This window comes from Patiria miniata, unplaced genomic scaffold (genome assembly GCF_015706575.1).
Source record: "Patiria miniata isolate m_02_andy unplaced genomic scaffold, ASM1570657v1 HiC_scaffold_5, whole genome shotgun sequence".
Classification (NCBI taxonomy): Eukaryota; Metazoa; Echinodermata; class Asteroidea; order Valvatida; family Asterinidae; genus Patiria; species Patiria miniata.
This window is the reverse complement of record NW_024037072.1, coordinates 2,976,433-3,002,676: the sequence shown is the minus strand read 5'-3', so window position 1 is coordinate 3,002,676 and position 26,244 is coordinate 2,976,433. Positions and strand designations below refer to the sequence as shown.

Sequence of the window (26,244 nt, the reverse complement as noted above, 5' to 3'; positions counted from 1 at the left end):
AGAGGGTTTAACCAATAAAAGGGAAAAAGAGTCTGATTTTCATACGAGTCTGATTTTCATATGACACCGGGCCCAATTTCACGGCGCTGCTAAGCAAAAAATATTTGCTTAGCACAAAAATGTCTGGCTTATAAGAGCAGTTTACCAGCCAAAACTCCATGTGATTTTAATGCTATAGCAAACAACAGCTGAATACTAATCACGAGCAATATACATCACATGGAGTTTTGGCTGGTAACTTGCTTCTATAAGCCTGACATTTTTTTGTGCTGAGCAATTTTTTTGTGCTTAGCAGCGCCGTGAAATTGGCCCCTGCTTCTGGACAAAAGCACACACCTCAAAGATGACTGCAGTGCTAACCATCTGCAAACTTGTTTCCTTTATTACATTGTGTACATCATGGTTGCCTGGTTTAATGTGAACGTGTTGTTGTAGATTTGGTTTTTTTCTGAACCAGGAAGTTTCCTAGGGGATTTTGTAATACATGCTGGCCTAGATGCATGAATGTATGAGTTTACATAAGATATTGTAAACTTTTGATGCCCTTAATGCAGACCTGCCTGGTTAAACATATTGGCTTTGGTAGAAGGAAAAGACTTTTCATGATACCCGGAAAACTAAATGTTTGCATGTTACAGTGTATGCATACAGAAGGGATGTGAAATCAAGGTTTTAACCAGGGTGACGTCTGGACATTTTGTAACACCCTGTGGACTATTGTAATGGATACACGAGCAGAAACTCACATTGCGTGAAGATTGCACATCCTTTGTTTTCAATTCAAGGGACATCCGGGACGGCCAGTTTTTAATGTTGAATGAAGAAGCCCTGTGTGGAATGGACGGCCGGTATTCTCTCGATGGATCGCATTTCCATCTGAACAACAACTGAAGGGCAGGATGATCTGATACCTCGCGAATCAAAATGCAAGATACATGGGCCTGCTGACATCTTTTGCATGAATCGTCCCTGCCGGATACTTAAGATATTGCGTTCTGTTCAGTATTCCCAAGTGATGACAAACTTCTTTGGAGCCAGGTTGTCTACCACATTTTGTCTTATGAGATACGGAATGATATGTCAGATGTTCAGATGCGAAGGTGGTGCTTCCAGTTTACTTGATACAGGAGAACCAGTGAAGGACATGTTGCATGCGTGCACTTGTTCACGCGCTCATATGGCACACAGCAGGCTCGACAAGTGTGTTCCATTCTTGCAAACCTTGCCAACATTTGCGATCTTTTTGTGCAATGGAAAATCCTGTGCAATTTAGAAAAAATCGTGTGCAATAGTAACCTTTACGTTGTTCTTGGATAGTGGAACGTATCCAAATGCGCAGTTGGGATGTACACGAACCAAGCATCTGTTCTTGAAATGAATGCATCTTGGTGGCAGTGGGACTCGAGAGTCCTTCAGCATCGGGGGCTCTTTGTCTTTTTCACTATTGAGGGGGTACTTGGAGACAGAGTTCATTCTTCCACTGACCACAAGCTAAACAGACCAGCCGGCCATTTCTTCATATTGCAAAATCTGTGTAGTTGCATTTATTTGGTATGCTGCTGTTTACATGTACACGGCATCATTTGACAAGCATTGAAATGAACCCATGTGCCCGTACAGGCAGTTACGGACATATGAATCATATAGTTTGGCACCTTCAACTTCTGTGCCCTGTCCATCATGTTTGCAAAACACATGTCAGGAAGGGACGTCTGTAACTCAGCATTGACCTCCCAACAAAGATGATGTACGTGCATGCACGCATAAATGTGTGCGGTTGTATACTGTATCCGTATATTTGTCTGTACTCATTGTGCTTAAAGGCCATTTCATACTCGGCACGAATGCGAATCTGTTACAGTTTAACGCCTTTCATCTCCATAAAATTTCACAGTGAATGTTTCACGACATCGAATTCCCTTTGCATACGCTTTGCACGAAGTATTTACTGTAGTTCTAGCAAACTTAGAAATTCAAGTTCTGACTGTAGCTACTCAAGCCCATTTGTTCTGAAAAACTTCCTCAGCATTTAATGTTCCTGGTCAACATTCACCTTTGTTTGTCTTGTTTGACGTAATATTCACTTGTTCAGTCTACACAGTTAATTTAAGTATTTGGAAGAGGTACAAGTAATGTTTGGGAAGTTTTGAATGTGTATACATTCACATAGTGGATGAATTGTTTTTGGTTATCAGTGCTTCAAATGTTCCCCTCCATTAAAGATACTCAGGAGGCAAGTTCACCAAAAGTGTAATTTGCACAGTAACTTGGCAACCATAGCCCAGCCATTCCAACTGACATGTAACAACAGTCAAAACAGGTTGCATTTCCAAAGCAAATCACGTTCGTGCCTGCATTCGTATTCAGAAAAGCAAACACGCCTTTATCTTCACCGTCTCAAAGGATTGCTCCCTAATTTGTTTCTACCTGGGCGTCTCTATTGTCGAGGCTTAATTGGCCGGGCAAATCATATTTGTCGAGCCAGTGGTCCATTAAGAATTAGTTCTGAATAGAGGCAGCCAGAAGATGGAGTGGAGAGCAAGTGAAGGATGATTGTGTCCCCAGACTCCAAGCTAATGCCTTCTTGATGGAATGAGTAGGGCGCATTTAGGGAATCCGGCTACTATCCTTGTCATATTGAAGAGATTGTGGTGCGTGGATAGCAAATTAATTTGTCTCCTTGACGACATTAATGCACATGTGTAGTAAAGAAACATGTTGGGTTTTTTTGTTAAAGATTTTCTAATATTGATACGATGAGTTTGTATACCATTCATAAACCTTGTACACGTACATGATCTGCAAAATGAAGAATTGGAACGTTGATAATCAGTTTTTCCTGCCCTGAAAAATGGGTCTTAACCCAAAGGTAACAGTTGCATAATTTACACAAAGTCAATCAGTTCGCAAACAGTCCTTACAATTTCAGGAGACTGTCTTACAGCTTCTTCCACTTCATTTTTTTTTTCATGACGAAAAAATTATTTAGCTTTTGTTAGAGTCCTTACCGTCTTGTCTGTTAAACAGTTACAGCGCGTCAGAACACAGAAATGCTTGGGGCAGTTTGAAGAGAAAACAGCAGGGTGCTTAAATGCTCTTAAAGGGAATGTACCACATTTGCTTTTGCTGTGCACAGTTTTCAGAAATAAATGGATTTTGAGGATTAGTATGTCGGAAAAATACAAGTGTCCTTGAAAATTTCAGCACACCAGGAGCCATGATTTTACAGGATGCTTTGGACAATCATTCCCTAACAATCCAGTAGGATATTTCGTGATAATTTGATCATTTCGTTTTTTGATGTTTGCAAATGTTGTACTTCCCTTTAAAGTAGGTACATGTATATTCATGGTCTGTTACTAGAATGTTGATAATAACAAAAACAAATTAACCCCAAAAAACCTTTCTCTTTTGTTATTTTCCACAGTGTATCAGACCTCTTGTTTGCCCGGAATGACCCAGAGGAGTTGCTGCTGAATCTAGGCTTCGGCGGTGGGAAGGAACCCAACCCGCTGGAGCGGATCCCCAACCGCTTCCTGCAGCAACCGTCAACAGTGAGAGGTATCAGCATCGACAACTACCTGATGCTGTCTGAAACACAGGACCAAAAATATGGTAGGTCCTTACTCTATTTCCTTGGCTATATTTCACTGGACACTGCATTGTTTCAGCTTTTCCTAGATCCAAATCTTTCGGCCAGTTCATACATGTACTTCACGCGAATGCAAATGTGAAGCAGATTAGGATGTCAGAAAACTTTCCGCTGTAAAATTCACAGAAATGTGTGTAAGTTTTTCGGATTCACCCCAAGACTTGCTGCGATGTCAACAATTTGTGTTTGCGTTGAGTATGGACCAGTTCTCAGTGAGTAATAAGTCTTGACAACAGTTATTTACAAGAGTTGTTCAAAATCATTGAAACAGACCTGATGAACTGAGTTTTCTACTTCCTGCCCCCCCCCCCCCCACCCACCCATATAGGCTGTCAGATTGGTTATATAGTATTAAAGAAACTAAGCTGCTGTCACCCACTCAAAATTTGGGGAAAGGCAAATATAAATCTACCTTAAGATTTTTTGCAATTTTGTTGCTTCAAATAAAACAAAATGGACACAAGAAAAGAAACGATCCTACGTATCTTTAAAACCCATTGATTGGTCCCCGCCAAAAAATGGGCCCTCCCAAATTCCCCCTGCAAGTTGGACCCTGGTTATTCCACTGTGCCAATACCATTTTGCAAATGGTAAGTCAAAGGGTAATTTTTTATGGTGTAAAGAAGTGTTCAAGCACGCTTGTGAATGCAAAATACAATATTTTCCCGTCTGTTCAAGGATAACATATCCTGTTTTTCTGTCAAGGGCAATTTGGAAACTTGGTATTTGATGGCCGTCGTGAAATTTCATGAATAATACGGATATACAAGTAGAGTTGAATATAGTGGGGAAAAAATTGATCAAATATATTTTAGAAGTGGGATGAAGGATTACTCTGATTATATGATATACCAGGCTTTTTCTTAAGCCCTTAGGGCTGATGATGCTTTTGCACGAAATACGATAACAGAATTCCTACGTCAACAGATTGCAAACTGTGCATGACTGATGCACATATGTACATGTACATGTGCTGTAACAATAATTCTCTATCACAGATGTCATCAACACAACCATGCGTTATTCATTTGCCTTGCGGGAGGTTTTTCCAGTGCACTTGCAGGTGACAATGAGGACTGTTATCTGATGATTAGAGGCTAATGCCACACGCCTGGGGGTGCTTCAATCAGTTGCGCATCCAATGCCACGCTCATTGTATTACCTAGTGGAGGGGAGAGGGGGGAGAGGGTGTAAGACCTTAGTTCCCCATGTATTTAACTGCAGGTGGAGGAATTGCGTCAACCAATGAAGAATAGCTTAGTCAGGTGCTTATATGAGATGGCTAACTTGTGTGGAGCTGTCATGAATACAGGTGTCCAGATTTTTTTTATCAGGCTTTGATGTAATTTACATTAGTTCGGTGCGTTCAGTGCTTGTCTAACCATTTAGCCCTCATCCGCTCCGTTCACAAGTACCCCCTCACTGGCAAAGAAAGTACAGTTGGGGGTGACCGAACGACGCCATCTTGCCTGACTGCAATTTTGCGGCAATGCATGGCCGTACCAATGCGTGTACATAGTACAAATCCCCTGGTGTACGTGCGTCACACACAAGGAACGATGCACGTCAGCCAGCTAAATGTCCCGCCCATGGGACGTCATTGCTAGGTAAAAGGGCGCCCTCTTTCGTTGGCGCACGGAGCCCATACCACCCCAAACAGCCCTGCCATGCTCCATGTACCACCCCAAACCACCCTAGCACTCTGTGGTTTCATGGATTCATGGAGGAGTTTATACAATGGAATACAATTTAACCCTAACTCCCTAGGCATTTTTGCTAGGATGTTACCTCAATCCTGCAAAATCCTCCATTAGGCCAAAAAAAAAAGTCTCCGGTTTCTGGTATGGAGCTTGCCCAAAAAGTGGTGCGGCGACGCGGCTTTTTTTTTTTTTTTTTTACCTGACTTTTTTGCTTCAAATGTCGGCTGATGACTGCAAATGGTGCCCGACTAAACTTAGTGGAAAATGTACGGGAGTCCAGAGAGTCCACATAAAGCTTATTCTCGATCATACCCCCATCTAAAAACACGTTAAAATTGTGCTGTAGCAGGATTCCAGTCAAACCAGTGAGTTTGGCAGTTTTGAGACATCATCTTTTATTGAAAAAAATTTTTTTTCATTTTGCCGACGCGCATGGCTATGGCGACGCGCGCGCATACCAGAAACCGGAGACTTTTTTTTTTTGGCCTTATTTCTTCAATGTGGTCTGGGAGTGGTGACCACTACCTCAATCTTGCAAAATCCTCTGGCGATCACTGTCAATATGTTGAGGCAGAGCCAGTGACATCCTGGAGTAGTGCGAAGGATTTCAAGTATTAATATAGGCCTAATTTTATCAACGGCTGAGCATAAACAACACAAGGTCCGGCCCAAGACCTTGACACAGTGCATCCTCTGAAATCAGCAACACACTTTTGCCAAGTACTTCTTCCAAAATCTCTATTTGGCAAAGAGGATTATGGAGGATTCGGAAAAGTTAGGGTTAATACAGGTGCTAAAGGCCAGTTACAAGTCATTGCTTTTGAGAACTTGTAAATAATGTAGTTTTTTCTGTTAGGCATCAGACCTAGTTGGACTGGAGGCAGGGATTGGTCTGGGAGATCATCGCAAGCTAAATTGAAACGTATTCGTGCGCTGCCAACGCCTCACGCGAAGATGCTTTGCTAATAGCTTTGGCACATTCAGGAAGTCGTGCATACATGTACTTCACATGCGAATTAGTACAGTGTACAGTATGCACACGCTGTGTGTCCCGTCCACTGAGGTCTCAAAAAGTGGTAAAAACGTGCCCTCTTTTGCTGGCGCACAGAGCCCATGCCTAAATATTAGTATTTTTTTAGTGTTAACCACAACTTTAATGGTAATATACAACATTTGTAAACATCAAAAAACAAAAGTACCAAATTATTATGAAATTCCTTACTTGATTGTAAGTGAATGTTAATATTCTCAAGCATCCTGCGAAATCATGGCACCTGGTGCTGTCATTTTCAAGAAAAGTGGAATTTTTGTATCAATTTCCAACGTTGGTCGGCCGACCAGCGTTGGAAAAAAAAAAAAATTCAAATACTGCACCCAGTTTACCAAATTTAGTTGGTCAGCATTTTGCTTTGCAATCGGTTACACATCGGTGAACAGGTGCAAGCCATATAGTCTGGTATAACCTGACAACTCCGTGACATCTAAAACTTGCTCTGTTTCTTCTGAAGAAGGGTCAGGGAACCAGGCTAAAAGAACAGCATTGTTTTCTTGTTTTTTTTCTGCATATATGAAGACAAAACTTTAAACAGGTCACTGTAACAATATTTGCTATAAAAATACTGGTACTAAACCCAGCAAAAGCAAATATTGTATGTAACCTTAAAAACCTTCTACTCTAAAAATCTACTATCGAGTTTTTATTGTGGCCCACGTTTGTGAAGCTTGCCCTGTTTCCCCAAAGTTAGGAAAAATTCGGCCAGTTCTTGACCTAATGGTCAAGTGAGAACATCCACTTTTTAAATACGAAATCCGCCACTGCCAAGTCCGAAGATTTTTTGGGGAAACTTTATGGCCGTTACCTACATGTAATGGACAGCTTCACTGATGCAAAAGTCTTTGGCTTCTTACTGACCTCTTCTTTACCTACTTCTGTCATCTATTGACCCAGATTGGCCCAACAAAATGGAGTGGGGACAAAAACAACACAAAGTAGGGAAAACTTTAGGGAGTCTGTTTTTGTTCTGCTGAGTCTGCGTGGTTGCCATGGCAATGTAGTCTCCCTCTTGGCCCCGTCCATTATCGGCGGGGCAGCATCAAACACGGGGGCTGTTTGCCTTGCGCTCAGGGAGCGCGCGCCATTTATTTTTCTCGGCACGGCATTACGTGCCGCTTACTGCAGGTGCAGAGTGTTCTTACTCCCTAATCAATCACAAAACCTGTTTCTTTAAGTTTAATGAAGAACCGAGGGGTGTTAATATCCGTAGAACTTTGTGTCTTACCGGAGAATCTAAATTGCTCTTTGATCCTTGCATGTTGTTTAGTTACTTGTACTTGTCCTACGGTAATGGGCCTGCTATGATGTACAAGAAAAGGCATCAGAGGAAAGAGTCAACAACTCTCCTCGATATAAATAACCTCATATTCATGATGGCACTGAAGCTGCAGCCCTTTATGGGTGCAACCCTGCAAAAAAAATCCCATAGACACTAGTGCTAAATGCGCATACTTCAAAATTCTTTTAAAAATACTCAGAACTCTCACAGGTATTCAAGCTGCACAGAAAAATGATGATCAATGTGTCATCTTTCATTTTCTTTTCATTTTTTGATGGGTTGACCATTGACTTTTCGAGATATTCTCACCCAAAAAAGACGACCCCTATTTTCCCCAAAGCGGAAAAGTAGCCATCTTGAAAAACGATCCCTCCACAACATGGCCAAATAGCGCCACTTTCGAGCCCAATAGCATCCAAAATGCTCAGAATTGGAAGCCCCAAGTCCGGGACAGAGGTTCATTACCATATCTCTTCAATTCCCCAATTTTATGGCACTCAAAATTTTCTAATATAGAATATTTTGAGAGTATAACTTTTATTCATGAGCTCGGTGGACGGATTTTTGGCCTATTTACAGGCGTGCACCCTTATGGACTATAGATAGATTGCATTTAGCGGCCATCTTGGAGGTGTGTTTTGTACTAACAATGCATAAAAGGTCAACTCCATATACCTGTTGAACAAAAGCTCACACCTCAAAGATGGCTGAAGTGCAATGGATCTATTCACTAGGACCACAAGTGACAGTTACAGTGCGTGTGTGCATGTGTGCAAGATGTGAACACCCACTCTTGTTTTACTATACTCTCGAGGACGATGCTTTGTGTTTCCCTTTGTCCCTGTAAGACCGTTTCCAACAAAAGACCCAACTTCTGAGGACTGAAAGGATATGTTGTTCTCCCTTGGTGTGTCGGTCTTCGGTGGTTATAACACGTGCAAACCTGCAGTATCTTCACATGGGTGTGGAAGTTCTGATACAGCAGTGGTGTATTATTTAGCCTTGTCACGGTTGAAAAGACTCTTGGCACGGAGTTCATCAAAATCCTTCAATAATAGATCCTTTTTCTCTTAAATTATCATTTGTTGCTATGGAAGTATCCAAATTCCTGGCTGAACTGCGTCATTCGGGGATTTCAGAGTCAATAGTTGCTCCGCTGGCTCTTTACCCGGCTACAATGTAATGGTGGCATTACCATAGTTATGTTGCTTAGTCACCATGGCAACTGTGAATTTCAGCCAACATTTTCTTGAATTCCCCCCCCCCCCACCTCCCGATCTGAAACGGTGGCTGGCTGAAAAGCTGTTTATCCAAGAACAAGTCCCTGAAATGGCAGCGGCCGGATTGCTCGCATGATCACTCAATCATCCGTCCAGTTTGTTGACAAAGCGGATATATTTTCGGGACTGCCTTATTTATTGACCGGGGCCTGTCAGAGCTGCAGGAGCTCGTGCTGGAATTCAGCGCTCTGCTGCGCCGACTCGTTCTCTTGAGAATGTTGGGAGCTTTGACTTGAATTTGAAAGCTAGCACTTGAGAATTATTGACCAATTTGTTTTTTCCTCCCACTCTTGTTTTGTCAAGAGAGTACTGTCAAGGTTGTTTTTCATCTGTCTTCGAGAAACGTTAAAGAAAATGCTGTTCTTAAGATTATACAACTGATGCAGTTTCAAGCCATCGATTTTGTAAAGATAATATAAGACAAAAGGACTCACTCCTGTAAACATGCAATTAGATATGAGATTGTTGCATTGAAGCTCAGGTAAAGACCAGCAGGCCATACAACGAAACCTTTATAACCTATATAACCTATTAAACTCATAAAACCTATATTTAAACTTGGGATCCTGATGTTTATTTAAACTAACCTATGTCCTATAAAAACCTTTATTCTGCCATGTCATTTTAACAAATTTTAAAAGAAAAGTTAAAAATCAATATGGCCGACAGTTAGAAAGTTATCATCATGTCAAAATAACCGCACTGTCAATATAGGTGTACCTTGCTGAGATATTTGTTTTTACAATTGCTTCGGAATGGAGCAGTTTGCATGGTGTCTAGGTGGTCTGACTGTCTGTTGGAAGCTCAGCGTGCACATACATGTACACGTATGTAAATTATAGAAGTCGACTGAAAACACAATTTGCCGTATTTCTGCTACCTCGTGCTGAAAATTGCACCCTAAAAACATATAAATGCCTGTATTTTGGCATGTTATGATTATAAAAACCTATTTATAAATACCTAAGACAGTTTACCCATTTCTATTGGTCGAGAGCCTATCAGGTAGCCGGTTTTAAATGGTTGATAAAGACTGGCTGGCTGGTCTTAAACACTTTTCCAGTGTCACATGAATTTGGACTCCTATGAAATCCAGTGCCTTTTACCGTTTTATTAGTTGAACGTTCACAATCCTCAAGTAGGCATGCGCAATACTACCAGTAAAACAGTATTTCATAGTCCTAAATTCAAAACGCACCGCCACAGCTGCATTCTGCGCGCCATCGCGCAGTACGTGCAATACGCGCCAATCTCCATAAAAGGATTATTTACGACTTATTCGCAAGCTGGACATTCCGTATAGCTAGAGGGGTGTTTTGAAAAACCTGAAGAGAATTGTTTAACTGAAAAGAGAAATTTGACTGAATGATTGATTTTTTGACCGTAAAGGTATTTATGAATGGGAATAAATATGTGCTTGGTCAGTATTAAACACTATATTTCAGACTGACTGGAGTCTGGATGCTGATAATTACCCTCGCCTTCAGCTCGGGTAGTTATCAGCATCCAGACTCCAACTGGTCTTAAACAGAGTGTTTAAAACCTCCCAAAAGCACATTTTTTTCGCTTATTAAAACAAAAACCTAGGTGCACTGTGAGACCTAGACCAGGCAGAATTATGTATTTGGTATTGGGCTTGCTTGATCATTGATGCCGATGCCATGTGAAAGATTATAGAATGAGCTTTCTTCACACGGGAGGATTTATTTTTAGGATTAGGAAAGGTGTCTACCGAAGGTGCTCAGGGGCAGACTTCCACAGTGTTGGACATACATTTTGGATAATTTATTCATCAGTGTGCTTGATGATCGTTGTAGTCATGTAAAGTGGATTTCAAATTACATGTACGACAAAATGTATCAGTTTGTTGCTACAATGATTTGATAAAAAAAAATATTCATTCAACAGTGCTGCTGTAGCAGAAATTGTCTTGATAAACACTATGGTGTCAGACCTACTTGGACAAATTAAAAAAAAAAATTGTACTTAGGCCAAAAAAAAAAAGTCTCCGGTTTCTGGTATGGAGCTTGCCCCAAAAGTGGTGCGGCGACGCGGCTTTTTTTTTTTTTTTACCTGTTTTTTTTTTTTTTTTTTGGCTTCAAATGTCGGCTGATGACTGCAAATGGTGCCCGACTAAACGTAGTGCAAATATATGGGAGTCCAGAGAGGCCACATAAAGCTTATTCTCGATCATAACCCCATCTAAAAACACGTTAAAATTGTGCAGCAGCAGAATTCCAGTCAAACCAGTGAGTTTGGCGGTTTTGAGACATCATCTTGTATTGAAAAAAAAACCTTTTTCATTTTGCCGACGCGCATGGCTGCGGCGACGCGCGCGCATACCAGAAACCGGAGACTTTTTTTTTTTGGCCTTAAATAATAATTTTTTTTCAGTTAAAAGTAAAAGCTGAACTGTTGACTACTGTAAGAAATAATCTATATTTCAATAAAATACAGATTTAAGCTTCTTTTGTTTTTGCAAAACATTTATTCAACATTGTTTATTAAACATACAAAAATTCATTTGTTATAAGTACATGTATATTAAACAAGAATTGAATCTACTCATAAATCAACAATCTTATGTTTTTTTCAGTGAGGTTATACACGTAATTCCAGGGAATTGCCCCCGGGGCATTTTGTGTAATAAGCTCTGTGTACATTATAGCTAGGATTTCCTAGGATTTCCGCTAGATTCATGTTACATGTAATTACTTCACCGAAGCCAATCTTCCACTGAATCTGAAGATATTATCATAGGCCTGACTTATTCACGACTTTGTCATGTCTTATTAGTCCTTTCCGGTTGTTTGATCATTCATATACACTGTAGACACTCAATTTTTTTCTACCAATTCCCCTGCCATGCACTTGTATACAGGCTAGTAAAAAAACAAAACCAGTCGGATCACATCCATGTAATTACTGTGACTAGTCAGATTCCATGAACGGACAAAGAGGTAAATGGTAGGTACAGCTGGCATATCAATCACCTCCAGTCAAGGCATATCAAATTGACAAGGGAGATCTTTCATTTTTATTGGGGAGGGGAACAAATTTCTTGAAAAGGGCACTTGCACATCCAAGGTGAAATGTAGACACGTTTTTTTTCTCCGGACACACTTGGCCTCCGTAAAATTAAAAATGGGGGGGGGGGGGGGGGGGGGGAGGGGGGGCTGTTCAAAACAAACGATTATGCACACTACATGTGTGAAATTCAAAAAAAGGCACCTGGAACGGCTGATAGCACAAAAAAGGGCACCACTTCTTTTTAAAAAGGGCACTTGCTCAAAAAAGGGCACTTCTCCAAAAATTACATTCTTTACAAATTATTGGGGGGGGGGAGCGCTAGTGGAAAAAAGGGCATTTGAAAGGAAAATGGCATTCTTTACAAAATATTTGGGGGGGGGGGGGGTAAATACCCCCTTAACCCCCCGCCGGCTAGGCCTATGTTTACGGGTCAGTTACTTGATTGATTTCGGCTGCCGTGGTGGCGTAGCTGAATTTGCCAGCCAGAGAGGGAGGGTTCGTAAAGAGTAATATTTGCTCAGCATTCATAAACATTCACTTGACCACTCAAGACGTTTCAAAATGTGGGAATTATTACTGCCAAATCATTTTGTGTTCATGGAACAATCACTCCGTACTTCCTAATAGAAAAAGTAATTGGATAACCATCAATTCATTTTTATTTTATTTTGTTGAATTTGTTTATTAAATTAAGTGTGTGCACCGACAGACTACCGATCATTTAGGTCTTCATAAATTCCAGTGGAAGTTTATTTGTTTGCACGGCTATCATAACGTTCCAATCAATGGTGGTTATTATCGGAGCTATTTTTGATTCTACATACGTCATTCCTGAGAGCAAGCTGCGTTCACTTGTGTGCGTTTATTGTCACAGTTTATTTTCTGTCAGCTGTGTTATTTCATCTGCAGCAGTCAATACAGTATCAAAATAAACAAGTTTCCAATAAAAATAGTGATATTGAGGTTTTTTGATATGGATTAATACTCTTGGGCTATTTAAAACAATTTTTTTTTTTTATCAAAGGCTGTTTTATTTTACACAGCGTTTAAAATTGGATCTTCATTATGCCATTTTTAACATAGTTTTATGTGATGAAAAATTGATAATACACAAAACTAAAGGATACGTTTGGATAAAATGCAATTTGGGAATTTTGATGAAGCACTAAGTATTGTTCAGTAATTCCTTTTCTTAAATTGGTTGTGTATATTATTTTTTTATGCTTGTTTTCTGTTTGCAATATGGCAGTGCTGACTATCTCTTCATGATATGCACACTTTATATCCTGGCATTTCCTCTGTGGTCCATGTTCGTGCACATAATTAAACTCAGGAAGGAAAGCGGCCTTAAATTTTCCTTAAGTAATCAGTTTCCCGGGCCTTTGTTTGATAGCCCCTGATTAATGTGTTTGCATTTGGTGAAGGGGGGGGGGGGTGTTGTCAAGACATAGCTTCTATGCAGACTGTTTGCCTAATACAAACATCCCTTAAGGGAGTCTCGTACTTGTCGAAAAGGTCCTTTGAGGACACTCCCCGCTCCTGATTTGCAAACGGACTGTGACGCAAAAGACGTGATTCTATTTTTTTTCCTTTTAATGGCTGGTGTTACAGTGTTGAAGACCACTCGGCAACCTCCTCAGTTCTTCCAGGGGACCGTGTTGCATTTTGACTGGCAAGTCTGGATGTTTTGTCCGTTGCGCCTTCGGACTTGTAAATGTACTTGTTAGTCTCTCGTGCTCAGCATCATGAGGATCAGCCTGATCAGTAGTGTGCTTGGGTTTCTGAACCAGATCAGGCGTAAATTACCGAATTTCGGAGAGGTCTAGTTTATGTTTTTTTAAGATGGAGAGACAATCAAATTCCACAGTGTATAAGAATGTGCATTGTGCATTAGGAATTACATGTACATGTATTTACACAGCAGCAAAAAAAAAAAAAGACAAAAAAATTGTCCATCAGTTTTAGTCCATGCAACTGTTCAATAACAAGACAAGACAGCCTTGTACAGTTGGTCCCGTAGTGCACAAAATCCTATTAAATTGATCCAAAATTGCTATAGAATAAAGGCCAATTTACATATGCTCCCCCAGCAGAGGTTTGTAATTCCCCCCAGCAGAGGTCTGAGCCCTCGTGGGTCCCCCCTCCTCCCGTCATTTCCACCGTAATTTTTGAATATATTGATTTTAACAAAAATTACTGTTTTTGCAGTACACTTAAACCAATCGTTACAAACATTTTACAACGTGTTATTATAGGATCGGGTCATTTCTTGGGGTTTGAATTCCATTTGTTGAACACTTACATTAAAGTGACGTGCTGGTAAGGTGCTTGCATTCATATGTGCCCGTATGCAACGCACGATGACATATTTTCATATTTTCATATGTGGCTGTTAGTCAATGACTATATTTTGTCTGTGTTTACTTTGACAGGATTCAGTCTCCATGGAGGTTTGCGAGGCTTGGGAGCTGTCCTCCAACAATCAGTGTGTGCTATATCCCCTTCATCGGAATACCTTATGTGTCCGGCGGATGTAGGAGAAGCTACAAGCTGGACCAGGGGGTTCCAGTCAACAAGCTCCATTTCACAAGATGGGCAACAAACAGTAAACTCAGACAGACAAAGTAGCACATCAGACAAGTTGAGTATCCAAGGTGGCGAGACACCAAGAACTGATTCCCAAGTACTCAACTCCCAGCCAGGTACCAACGTTGGTGATGCCAACCTCACGAGACTGAGAAATGGACTCAGCACCTCCCCCGATTTCAATTCAAAAGCCAAAGATGCCTCACTGACCTCCCAGTCATTCAGTAATGGAACAACTTCCCTCCCCGCCAACCCAGCTTGTAGAAATGAGCTCAGCAGTTCTACCCTGCCCAACCAGGTCGGGAGTAACTCTGCCGTTGCGGATTCCTCATCAGGGTGTGAACTGATCAGCGATTCCTCAGACTCGGACTGGGACTATGAAGAGGTAGACCCCAGCAGTGGTGGCCTCAGGCTCTCAGAGGATCACCGACGATCGTCGCGGTTGTCTCGCATGGTGATGCCGGAGCCCTTGCTGCCTCCTGTAAGCGAGGAACTGGAAGTCAGCCAAACGGCCCAGTCACTGAAGCCTCCCACGATAGCGGCTTGTGAAGGTGATCCTGAGCAAAACTTGCAGCGTGACTCGCAGGAGAGATTGAATGGAATCGAGCACCGCAAGCCGACCGAGGGTTGTTCACCAAAGAGAGGGGTGGAACTGAGCATTGGGGAGAAGAGAATCACCTCGCTGAATCCTGAGAGATCTACCCACCGTCTTACCCCCAACCAAGAGTCTTTTGAGATAGAAGAGGTGAGTTGGGAAGAAAGAAAAAGATTCACCACTGATCTTAATCCTTCAAAATCCAACATTTTGCATGATTTTGATGGATTCAGCACTGCGTGGTCAATGCACATATCACCAGTATCCCATATAGGGCTACACGTAGGTCTACACCATGTCCCCATGGATGTTGTTGAAGTAAGAGGGACCTACAGTTGGCTTGCTGCATGGTGTTTGATTTTCGGTAATCCAGGACAAGGTCCCAAGTAAAAAGGCACGGGGTTAACATTTCATTATAGAAGACATTGTACAGGTGTCTTTAAAGGTATAGTCCATCATTTGTAATTTGTGCATTTTGTTCATTTGAAGCAACAAAAGTGCTCAAGATCTAAAGAAGGGTGCTGAACAACTAACCTGATGAAGTTTCAGCTCAGCTTTAGCTGTATATTCCGAGAAAAACAACATTCTAGGATCTCGATTTCAAATCAAATGTTGCTGAATCATGTTTTGAATTGGGCCTGAATTCAGCGTCCGAGATACGTTCTCACTGAGCAGATTGCAGCTACGCGATGTCGCGCACTGATCCAATGAATTGTAGCAACCGCGGGCGCGTGTGCGCCGTGTCAATGCGTGCGCGCGCTTTGCCGATTAACAAAACGAACAACTAATTTGAATTTCCTACGGTGCTTCTTAAGAAGCACCATTGGAAAGGCCTTCTTTTGTTGATTTCTTCAAAATGACAGCTTTCCAGAAAGAATCATTTCACAGGGAGTTTAGTTTCCTTACTATATTTCAACCAAGTATGTTTTTTAACAATAATTACGCCAGTTACTGTTTGGATAGCTGCAATTGATGGACTTTGGCTTTAAAGTGCCCGTAAAGTGCATCATACACACCTGCTGAATTCAGCTAAATGGCCTCAAGGGTTAGAATTATAGATGAATCCAGGTGTGTATAATCACGTGACACTCACTGAGGCCCCTTATATGGCAAAAGCATTGTGCTAGCTTTTGTACAGAGCAACTGTTCCCTGATAGATAAAGCTAGAACAATGCTTTTGCCATTGAAAGGGGTGCTTGTGATAGAAGGGATAGTGTTTCCGAAATTGGTCTATGTTGTAGAAAACAATTCACCGGTGTCTGTAGAGTGCCCTTAACCCTAGCAACCCCCATCCAGTCAAACTCCAACACCAGGGTTTTGCAGGATTCAGGCAGTGGTCACCTCTCCACGGACCATATTCAAGAAGTAATGGAGGAATTGGCAGGATTGAGGCTATATGTTATTTTTCCATGAGGCCAATTGGAGGATTTTGCAGGATTGAGGCTACATCCTAGCAAAAAGGCCTACATGTAGGGAGTTAGGGTTAATGAATTTTCACCTCACAGATTGCTGCTAATTGAAATTGATCAATATGCACAGAGTATTTGAATTAGGTCCCTGGAAAAAAAGTGACCTACATGTACATACACGTGTGTAACCATAACAGGCTGGCCAGGTTGTTCTCAGATGATTTCAGCGATCACTATCAAGTAAGACTGTGCATGCATTGGAGGTTGAGACCTTGATTAACTCAATCCTACACTCTCAAGAGGGACAAGAACAGGGAGAAATCTGGGTTTTGTTTACATTGAGGATGGTTAGCAACCTTCTCTGCAAGGAAATCAGCTCAGGTACCGCCAGTACTGTGATTGTCCAGTAAGAGCGATCAAACAGGAGACAAGCACCACTGAGTACTGGTTAATCCACTCTCTAGGCATTTGTGCTTAGTGCCTGCCCGCATCCAACACCAAATTCAACGATGGAGTTCTTTACACAAATTCCTTGCCCTTTTGACAAACTTGCGACATCATCAAGTGTTAATTGAGAGGTTTTAAACGCTCAGTCCTACAGGCCTATCTGCCAAAAATACTGCATACTGCAGTTTTGTGTTTTTGATGAATTCAGAGCATGTTTGGATTGGGCGAAAGTGAAAGACAAAAGTTCCCCCTCCTTTGAAATGCAGTACTTACTGCACACTATTAATGATTAACGTATATAGACACGTGGTGCATGCGACAAGTATTTCATAGCATTGCTTGCCTCCCATCTGAGTGTTCATACACCACATGGAGGTGTCTGAAAGATAAGATTTGAAATTTACGTCGGTCTACTGAAGATGGGCAGAGTGTCCTGTCCGACATGTTGAGTTTCCCCCAGTTTTTTCAGGACCTCACAAACATATTTGTCACATTGTGCAACCGCAGATTTACTATGAGTGTCTTAATGACCTGTAAGGTCACATTCCCAGCAGTCATTTAGAAATAAAAAAAGATGACTCACATTTATCTTAATTTCTGATTGGTGTTTTGGGCTTGCATTTTTAGCCTTTCGTGATTTACATGTACAAGGCAGATTTATGATCTCTGTGATCAGACAAATTCTTAGTTTGCGTGGAGACATTCCAGAGGTCGTTGTTGTGTACATGTACGTGCAGTTTTACGATTTCATTGCTCAGTCGTGCAAAATTGCACGGATAATTTATATTACGTGTTATTTAATTAACGTCATCGGACAAAGCCAAAACTCCCTCTCTCTGCCCGACCCTCTGTAATGCCTGCAATTGTGCTGTCATGTGCCGGAGCTTTCTGTAAATATCACAGCTCGTGGGACTCACGATGCCTTGGCACCACTGACGTTGGTGGTCACAATTTACTGCACCGACGGAAAAACATAACTGACGGCTTTGTTGGTGTAATTGAATTATAGGCAGTGATTGTGCAGAGGGGGCCAGGGATAGACTTTTCCTGTTATTCCAAGAGCGTTGGAGTCCTGGGGATCCCGAGTGTGTTCCCAGGTACTCTTGGCCATTCACATCCGATGCACTTGTCATGCTTGTAGATGTCTTTCTCTGCAGGTGACGTCTGTTAGTTCAGAACATTCATGTACGTATCTTGTTCAGCTAACTTGATGGGTTTTTTTCTGTTTCCATGGTTATATTTTTTTTTCTTAAATGTCCCGAAGAGAACTACCTGTACATGAATTTGGTAAATGACAAGTACCTTCTCAGTCCACAGTTCTTTCAAGAGACCTTTATTATGCTGCCACCATTTCAGTCATGTTCCCTGTAGCCAGTAACAGTACTGAATGATAATGTTTTTGTGCAAAAAGGAACCAGACTATTTTTCCCTTCCAGCCTCGCTTTGGTTACGTTGATTTGAATGGGAAAAATCCAAATGGCTGCAACATGATAATGGTCTATTAAGCAGCATTTATGCTACTTCTTTGAAGTATTTTTCCCCCCTTTTCCCCCCCTTTTTTTGTTTGTCAGAAAGAAGGATTGCTATCTTTTTGGCTAGGAACTGCCGCAGTCAAATCATGAGTGCAGAAACAAACAACTTTTTAATGTTCCATTAAACGCCTACACTGACATTTGAAGACGCCCTGCAGAGGTTTCTGGTAGAAGATTCCTCAGAGCTTCCTAATGCAAGGTCCCTACTGACAAACTTTTTTTTTCATTTCCCTATTCGTTTCCTGCCTGCCTTGAAAACAATCTAGGTGAAAATCTTAAATGGAAACAAAATTGGAAAGGGCATACACATACACATGTACCTATGTACATGTGCGTAGAAACTGATTTACTGGTCCTAGAAAGTCAGCGTAGTGTCCTCTTTTGTACCTCTCAGACTGACTGACTGACTGTCTGACTCCCCGACTGACTGACTCCCCGTCTTTTGTGACTTAGACTGGTTGAAGACTGGTGTAGAGCCGGGCAGTGCTATCTGATAGGATTACCCAGTAACGCTGATGAATGAGAGAAACCTGGACCATTGTGTAGACCACATGCATGAAAAGACTTCCAGTGAATCAATTAAATAGAAGTTTGTAAAATGTGGGGCAAGCATTTCTAGGCCTGCCTTGTCTTGTTTGACAAGATCCACCCTGCATGCAGCAATCCTAAGGACAGTATTTGTCCGGAGACAATATTTTGGGGGGCTTGGCAGCACTCTGCCAACCTTTTACCAGGAACCATTCACTCAGCACCAACAAAGCCTCAACAGTCTATGAAGTTGCATGGGGTCATATATTTAGGAAAAAACCTGCAAACTATAGCCCTTGCGCATCCGGGTGACTGCCATGCGAGAGTGATATTAACATGCGTGCACCTGGCCTGACTCCTCTGAAGGATAAAAAGAAGAAAACAAACTGTCGTCACTAGAGGGTGCTGTTCTAAGCAGTGGGTATACACTGTTGTCTCACTCGCAACAACTATATGGTCATAGACCTTTTTATGTACATTTCTTGCATTTAATGCCCCGCTCATTCAAAATAGTCAGTCAAGTCAGACTGAATTCCTTTTGGGCGGTGACTGTTCAAAACATCCAAGCAGTGTCAACGACCCCAAATCTCTTGACGTTATCAAAATACATTTTAATCAAAAGCCATACACTTCAAGCACTTTTCCGTATAAATTGCACGTTCATATCAGCCGAAATTGGCAGGTGATTTGATTTTCCTCAAGGACTTGGAAGGATGTGTTATACCTCTCGTCGTCTAAGCTGTAGGGGATATGTAGTTTACACAAATTAGCTTCTCATTCCCGGGTGTAAATTTATAAAAGCAGTTACAGTGGATATGCCTTGCTTTTTTTTCTCAAAGGAAAAAAAAAATTGCAGATTAAACAAATTCCCCCCTCCCCTGGGTTTGTTTCCACAGCAAAACGTCTTACAGATGAAGATTAAGTACAGATGAAGATTAAGGGGAAAGCGGAGAACTTCTAACTCTAGAAGCTTATACTGTGTTTGTTTTGCATATGGAGTGAAGTGTCTGTGCAAGCTCCTATGATGGAATTTACAAGAAGTGTTTCAATCAATAATTGAGACTCTGCAAGAAGATTGCATATATGGATGCAACTGATCAACTTGAAACCACTCTCGGAGTGCTTAATTTCCTGTTTCAGATTGAAGATGTTCTTTTCCCCCGAAGTTTTACATTTTAAGTTGTGGTAGAATCACGGTGTCGATGAAATCAGATACTTTTCAAGCTCTGGCTTTTGGTGATTATAATTTCATACTCTGTTCCGAGTGCCTCTGGAGAAATTAATTTGTTTACCAAGACGGCACTCGATAATAAATTGGTTCATTTTAAAAAGTATCTTTCGTTTTTGTTTTTTTTGACCTGAAATTTATTAGTGAACCAAGATTTTTTGTAGCCACTACATTGGTCATTTTTTTCTAAAAAGGAGGGCACTAAGAATACAGATATTTTTCACCCTTTAGCATGCTTTGGTGATATTTTCTAAAAAACAAAAAGTTCATATATTCACTTTCAGTAAGATTTTTTTGTATATAGAATAAATAATTCATTGTTCTTTTATCCAATTTCCTTTTTTGAATATTATTTATTCTGTTTGTAGATAATTATTTTTATATACAAAAACCCACATGTACGCGTTTCATATCTTTCAGCAAAACTTTCAAACACTCCATGATATTCAAAGATCACAATTTTTTTAAAAAATTCCTGATGGCATTTTTTATGGAGGAATAATCTTGCAAAAAAATATACATGAACAGTTTGACGGGAACAAGTAGTGTATGTACATGGAGTAGCTGTGGCTGTCGTTTCGCATTATATCAAAAGTCAAGTACATGTATAATGCATGTTTCACTTTCATACAGTACATGTATACATACATGTTCAACATACACTGATGAATATACATGTAGGCATAATGCTGTTAGTGCGCCTCATCAAATGTTGACATCCATTGTCCAACTCGTAAGTACAACAGTTGTGTGATGATAGTCGCCATGGCAACACATGATGCCCATCTACCCCTCAGCTCAACTGGGATGCCAGACGCAATAAAGGTTGATCATTGCGTCTGATCCATTTGCCTCTTGTGTAATCCTCTCTCCTATGCGCACGTGTACCGGGGTGAGGCAAATATACCTCACGACGCGCTCTTTAGTTGCCGGCTGACTGGATGAAACATTGGCGGAGCAGGTTGCCACGGCAACCAGGCGGCAGATTGTCTTCCCGCATGGCCGTCCTTACTGTACACCTCAAGTATGTTTGAGAGCCCTTTTTTTTCTTCTTCTCTCCTCGTTGTTGATGTGACCGGCTAACTGCCGGTGGCATTGAATGGACATTCCATTTAACGCTCATCTTTGGATCTCCTCAGTCAGTAGTGATAGCATGTGGTTGCCATCAGACGGACAGGGGAACTGACCAATACTGTAGGTCCTGCTGATGCTGGGACTGATAGTCAAGTTGTTCAGTTTGGCACACTGTGCGTTCACCATAGTTTGCTATTTCTAACTTCAGTAACATGTTGGCTAGTTCTCCCTGAGGTAAGCTTTTTTTTTAATGACCAAGAATTACACTGCCTGGTTTACAAATTATGTATTGTGCATGCAGTTTGTCTTACATGTACATGTATACTGTTTTTAAGCTTCACATTTGTAAGATGCACCCCTCCGGCCACAGGCATGCTAGTTTTCCTTATATCGCCTGGTTCCTCTTGTTTTTTCGTGTATGCCATTAAAAATTGGGGAAAAAAAGGTAGAAACTCTTGTATAGCCTGGAATCGACCTATCGCGGTAGAATCGCGTCAACGCAGCTGTGAAATATTGTCCAATTGCATGATATACAAATGGACGCCGAACGCGCAAAATCTGAGACAAATGAAACTAAAATCCCATAGGGTTGTCTAAGGGGCGTGGCTCACTCGCAAACGGCTGTAGGCTAAATTCGTGAGTGGTCATAAAGACATTAATACACATTTTAAATAAAGAAAACAGAATAAACTAAATTATTTTAAAAATGAATTGGATCATTTCAAGTACCGCTTCATTTAAAACTGCAAAGTATGTCAGGGGCACATTGTAGCAGTCAATTACTCTGGGTTGTCTAAACTAAGGTGAAGGCGTGATGTACATGAATGTTGATATTTTAACAAATGCAACAGGCCGTTAATTTATTGTTCTTTAAACTTGCACACAATAGCTCAAATTGTACTAAATTTCCCACGAGTCTTGATTCACTATGCATAAACAGATGAAGGGTTATAGGGAGAAAATGGACGGGCCAAATCCTTTTCAATTTTCTGGGTAAATTGAGTTCGTTTGGCACATCAGCTAACTTCTAAGTTTAACTTCAGTGACATGTTTGTTTGACTTGGTTGCTCCTGTCAGGGTGTGTGAGCGTGCAACCAGGCTCTCTGCTTCCTCTCACCCATACACTCTAGCTGTGCCCAGATGTACAACAAAGAGCTACTCTAATAGCTTTTCCCCACGTTCTGTATCTCTTTGGAACTCCTTGCCTAGTTGCTGTTTCCTTCCATTCTATGATGTAACCTCTTTTAAGAGGAATATCAATTCCTACCTCCAGCTTTCCTGATGATTATTTTCCTTTTATCATATTTTATTTCTTTCCAACCCTTTGCAGAGAGTGACTTGCTCATTTGATGCGATTTTTTCCATAAAAAAAGAAGCTAAAACATCTCAATCAAAGTTAATTTTCATCATGTCATTTCAAATCTTGTTCTCGTCAGGCATTGTTTGTTTTCTACTTTCCAAAATCATGCCTTTGTGCACTGAAACCCTGCTTTTGTTTGATCAATCACATACAGTGAAAAAGTCAGTCCTGTTCGCCTGATATGCCTGGTAGGCCTACACAGGCTAGTCACCAACAGTTCCATCAAATTTCAATTGGCAGGGTGACTAGTCAAATTCCATCAGCAGACAAAAGCAGCTAAGTGGTAGGCACAGCCGGCTTCTCAATCTCCTGCAGTCAAAGCTTGGAACACTCAACTGTTAAAAACAGTCACTTGATTTATTCTGACTGCTGGGCTGGCCTTGTTGAAATTGCCAGCCAAAGAGGGAGGGTATAATCAAACACAACATACATATGTAGAGCCGCATATAGTTTTAAACTATTTTTCCTCTAAGGATCCAGTCGATTACACCTGCACTCTAACCACCCCAGCCCTCTCAAAACTCTGATGCCAGGCATTTTATGTGCTCAGATGGGTTAAGAATTTGAGATGGCCAGGCAAGTTTTTAAAACTCAGTATGTGACTTTGTTCATGTATCTCAGTTTTGTTGAAGTATTAAAAATGAGTAATTGGTTGAATGCCTAGTTTTAAAGTTTGGACAAATTCTAGAAGCGGAAAAAATGTTGCAACCCGACGCCACTTTTTTTGTCAGATATCATCTCAATGAAGGTCAGTCATTGCAATATATGATAATAAGACATGAATCTGGGACTGAGAAATATTTCCAATTTTGTTAAGAAATACTAAGACTCTCCATAGACTTTGTACACAATTGCGGAAGTGGCGTCATGTTGCACTAGTTTTTCCCTAGAAGTTTTCTTGCATAAATGTACCAGGAATAATTTGGAGCTTCAAGCTTGAATTAATAAAGTGGAAGCTTTTGGGGAGTCCGATTGCGTAGCACCTTCAGCTGCTGTGACCCGGGTTCGAATCCCGCCTGGGCCAATATGTGGATTGGGTTTTCAGTCCCTACCTGATTCCATGCGTATTCCTCAGAATAGTTTCCTGGGATTTCCTCTCGCGTCTAAAACTGTAATTTCTTCATAATTGTCTTCTCTTTACTGGACTCCATGGGAGACCCTTAGTTGGCTTTCCAAATTAATAAGTATTAAATACATAATTGAAATAATTAAATTGAGCTCACTAGGAGTACTTGTTATTATTCAGATGATTGTTGAAACCTTTAAGTGTAGGAAAAGAAAATCATACAAATCTTATACACACTTTTTGTATCAGTGATTCACATTTTTAGGTTATTTTTGAGCAGGTTAAATTCTCAACTTTTGAAGTACATGTACATGTACATGTAGTTGTATTGTACATGTAGCTGTTGTAGGCGTGCAGTACATGAAAGGACTCACATTTGCAATCAGCATACCACCTCGGACCCAATTCATAAAACGGAAGACTTCAGGTTAATGTGATTATGAAGCGTAATTGATGACAGCACTGGCGGTCACATCATTCAGACATTCACAGTGTAGCCCTATTTTTATTTGATTAGTTGCCGCATTGGGGCTTGAGATCATTGTCTGACATGAGTTGTACGTATGGACTAGCCTTCACAGCACCTTCCCTACTCATTGTCAGCCTCTTGATGACTTGATGAACTTAAACCACTGCGTTAGTCATTTTATTTGTCCAACCAGAGCTCGCCTTGATCGGTTGTCGATAATTTCTCGCTCAGGCTGTAAACACAGTCACTGACCCTGTCTTGCTGTTTTCTTGCAGATTTCCAGTACTGAGAATCAAGAGGATAGTAGCTCAGCCAACAGAACGGCTGACAAAGTACCGGGAAAAGGTCAGTCAAATCTTCTGTTTTTTTTAAACCCTTTTACTGGAAAAATATGTTTATCGATATCGAATGCGAGCATTAACGTTATGGGAGTTTGGGTCTGATGGGATTTGGGAGCAGTCTGGCCTCGTCGTTCAGAGCATCAAATTCAAGATCTGTGGGTAATTCTGTAGATTGTGGATTTGAGTCCAGCCTGAGGTTGTGGTATGTATGTCCTTGGGCAAGGCACCTTATCAATACTTACTTCTCCCCTCCCTGGAGCAAAAAAACCCTTTAGTAGTATTATTGTGACGCTGCATATCCTACAGCAATTTCTCCAAATTTGCATATAAGATATTTAAATGGGAGACTTGACCGTTCTGCGGAGTACGTTCTAGAAATGCATGTAATTCTGCAACATACAGCTTGCGATGATTCTGCAAATGTTGCTATTCAAGTGGAATGCAGTATAGAAAAGTACAAACAGCGGATATTGATCTCATAGCCTCGCTCTCAAGCGAGGTATTCCCAAAAGGGAGGAACATGTAGCAAATGTACGTACATGTTGTCGCTCTTCTTACGAAGGAATGGATTTTTTTTGGTCATCGGGGCTGGGACATTTTCTCGTTGTGAAAACACTGACGATCTGTGCAGACAGATCAGTCCTTCCACTTTACTTCACCTGCATGTACAGTACTTGTACATTTACATGCACATGTTTTTTTTCAAGATCGTCACTAACTGTACACGTGTAACTTATTTATATATTTAAAAACAATCCGTATATTCTTCTTTTTTGGGGCTCAATGTCCTTCCAGTGACAGTGTGATACTGCCGCACGTAAATGGATTCTGACCGATTACTTATATTTTAGATGTGTAATGCATAGATTTAGCATCCAATTCTCTTTGGTTAATCCTGGCCATTTTAGTTTTGGTATTGTCTTGTTCTTGTTTTTGTCTTATTGTGTAACAACCTTGACTTTTTATCATTGCTTCCTTTTTTTTTACCTCCTTGCTTTTGTTTACATTACGGTTTGTTTTGTTTCATGACTCCTTTATTGTACTACTTGTCTCCTGTAGACTTACTTTGTCATATTCTCTGTATTGTTTTTTTGTTTGTTGCAAATCTTGGGTGCTTTGACAAGTGCCATTTGGCCGAATGAAACACACAAATGACTCGTAGCCTGGCTTGTTTGAGAACGGACAGTAATGGCTTTTTTGCGTGCTTGAACAGCGATATTGGGTAAAAATCTGGCAGTATTGAAGTGACATTTGTGGACGTGTACAAGTGCGTGAAATGCGTTGGAAAAGTCTTTTTCTGAGATCTTTAAGTGGATGTGTGCAGTACACTGACGCATTCTCAGCCATGCATACATGTATGTACATACATGCACATGTAGTGTGTACACGAACATGTAGTTAGAGAAAAGGTTCAAAATCCAATGTCATTGCATTAGCTATTTTTTGTAAGATTGAATTGCACAGGATAAGAATATCTTTGCTGTACAACAGAGTACCCTTGGGGTTTTTGTACTTAAATTGAGCTGTATTGATAAAGCTATGTATCTTTGTGTTCAGAACTGGTGAAGTGGCTTTCCACTGGTTTGGTTTTGTTTGGTTCTGATTTGATCCCTC

The 26,244-nt window shown here is 40.9% G+C and overlaps 1 protein-coding gene across 2 annotated transcripts in view; it reads left to right on the top strand.

Moving 5' to 3' along the window:
- Nucleotides 1-26,244, top strand: part of LOC119740419 — an 85,496-nt gene that overhangs the window by 37,038 nt on the left and 22,214 nt on the right. For both annotated transcript variants that reach the window (XM_038215720.1, XM_038215719.1), the window contains exons 7-9: nt 3,428-3,615; nt 14,428-15,326; nt 24,565-24,634. In XM_038215720.1, the coding sequence (XP_038071648.1) occupies nt 3,428-3,615; nt 14,428-15,326; nt 24,565-24,634 (1,157 nt within the window). The remainder of the gene's footprint in view (nt 1-3,427; nt 3,616-14,427; nt 15,327-24,564; nt 24,635-26,244) is intronic.